At 56.6% G+C, this 898-nt stretch overlaps 1 protein-coding gene across 1 annotated transcript in view; it reads right to left on the reverse strand.

Moving 5' to 3' along the window:
* Window positions 1-230, reverse strand: part of LOC103914934 (protein sidekick-2-like) — a gene marked incomplete at its 5' end in the record, with an annotated part of 38,233 nt that extends 38,003 nt beyond the window's left edge. Inside the window, 1 exon segment of the mRNA XM_009321665.1 lies at window positions 39-230. Within this exon segment, the coding sequence (XP_009319940.1) occupies window positions 39-230 (192 nt within the window).
* Window positions 231-898: the final 668 nt, after the last annotated feature.

The raw sequence follows: 898 nt of genomic DNA on the forward strand, positions 1-898 counted from the left end.
CCAGGTCGGATTCGCCCCGGATGCTCAGCGGCCCATACAGCGGTGGGGACTCACCGGTACTCCAGGGAGAACTTGGTCAGATACTGGCTGTTGTGCAGCCACTTGAACTCGAGGGGCCAGCTGCCCTCCGCCATGCACGTCAGGACCAGGCGGTTCCCCTCCAGGTGGACCTGGCTCCGCACCGGCTCCGTCTTAAAGTACGGGGAGACATCGTCTGCGGAGAGAGGAGGAAGAGGGGGTTAGAACCATGAGCTGCCCCACGCCGGCCCGGTGAACAACCTGGCCGGCCCCATAGCCTGCCAGCCCCACAGCATCAGGACCACTTCATCATGGGCAGGACCATAACTCAACAGCACGTGGGCAGGGGGATGCTGGTGGCCACCTCTCCGTCCTCCTGTCCCAGCCAGGGCCCCCAGACCCCTCCACTGGCCATTTTCCCCCCACTGAGCCATTTCACAAGCCTATCGACAACAGCTTAGGCCATCTAGGGTTTATCTAAGCTGCTTGCTTTGCTTTATTCTTGGCTGCCTTTGTAGCATTTCAGAAGCACCAAGCTTTTAACTCGGGGGGTGAAGGGGGTGGAGGGGCTGGGAGCAGAGCAAGACATAAACACTTACTCCTCTCCTGTTTTATTTGCTAAGTAAAACTATAAATTGAAACACACAGCTCCATTTTCTGCTTAACAAATGGAAGCCCTTTTACTTCAAAGACACATTCATATTCCCCCAGCAGCTTTCAAGTGCACTTTCAATCACGGCTTTGGGTTTTTTCTTTGGGGTAGGGCTTTGCTTTCTTGTGTGCACAAGCTGAATTCCTGCCACAGCTCTCCACACCGTAAGCCGGCACCAAAGCAGTGCCTGTGCCCGTGGGCTCAGCCTGCTCCAGTGCCCCACCGCCC

This window comes from Pygoscelis adeliae, unplaced genomic scaffold (assembly GCF_000699105.1).
Source record: "Pygoscelis adeliae isolate BGI_AS28 unplaced genomic scaffold, ASM69910v1 Scaffold184, whole genome shotgun sequence".
NCBI lineage: Eukaryota > Metazoa > Chordata > Aves > Sphenisciformes > Spheniscidae > Pygoscelis > Pygoscelis adeliae.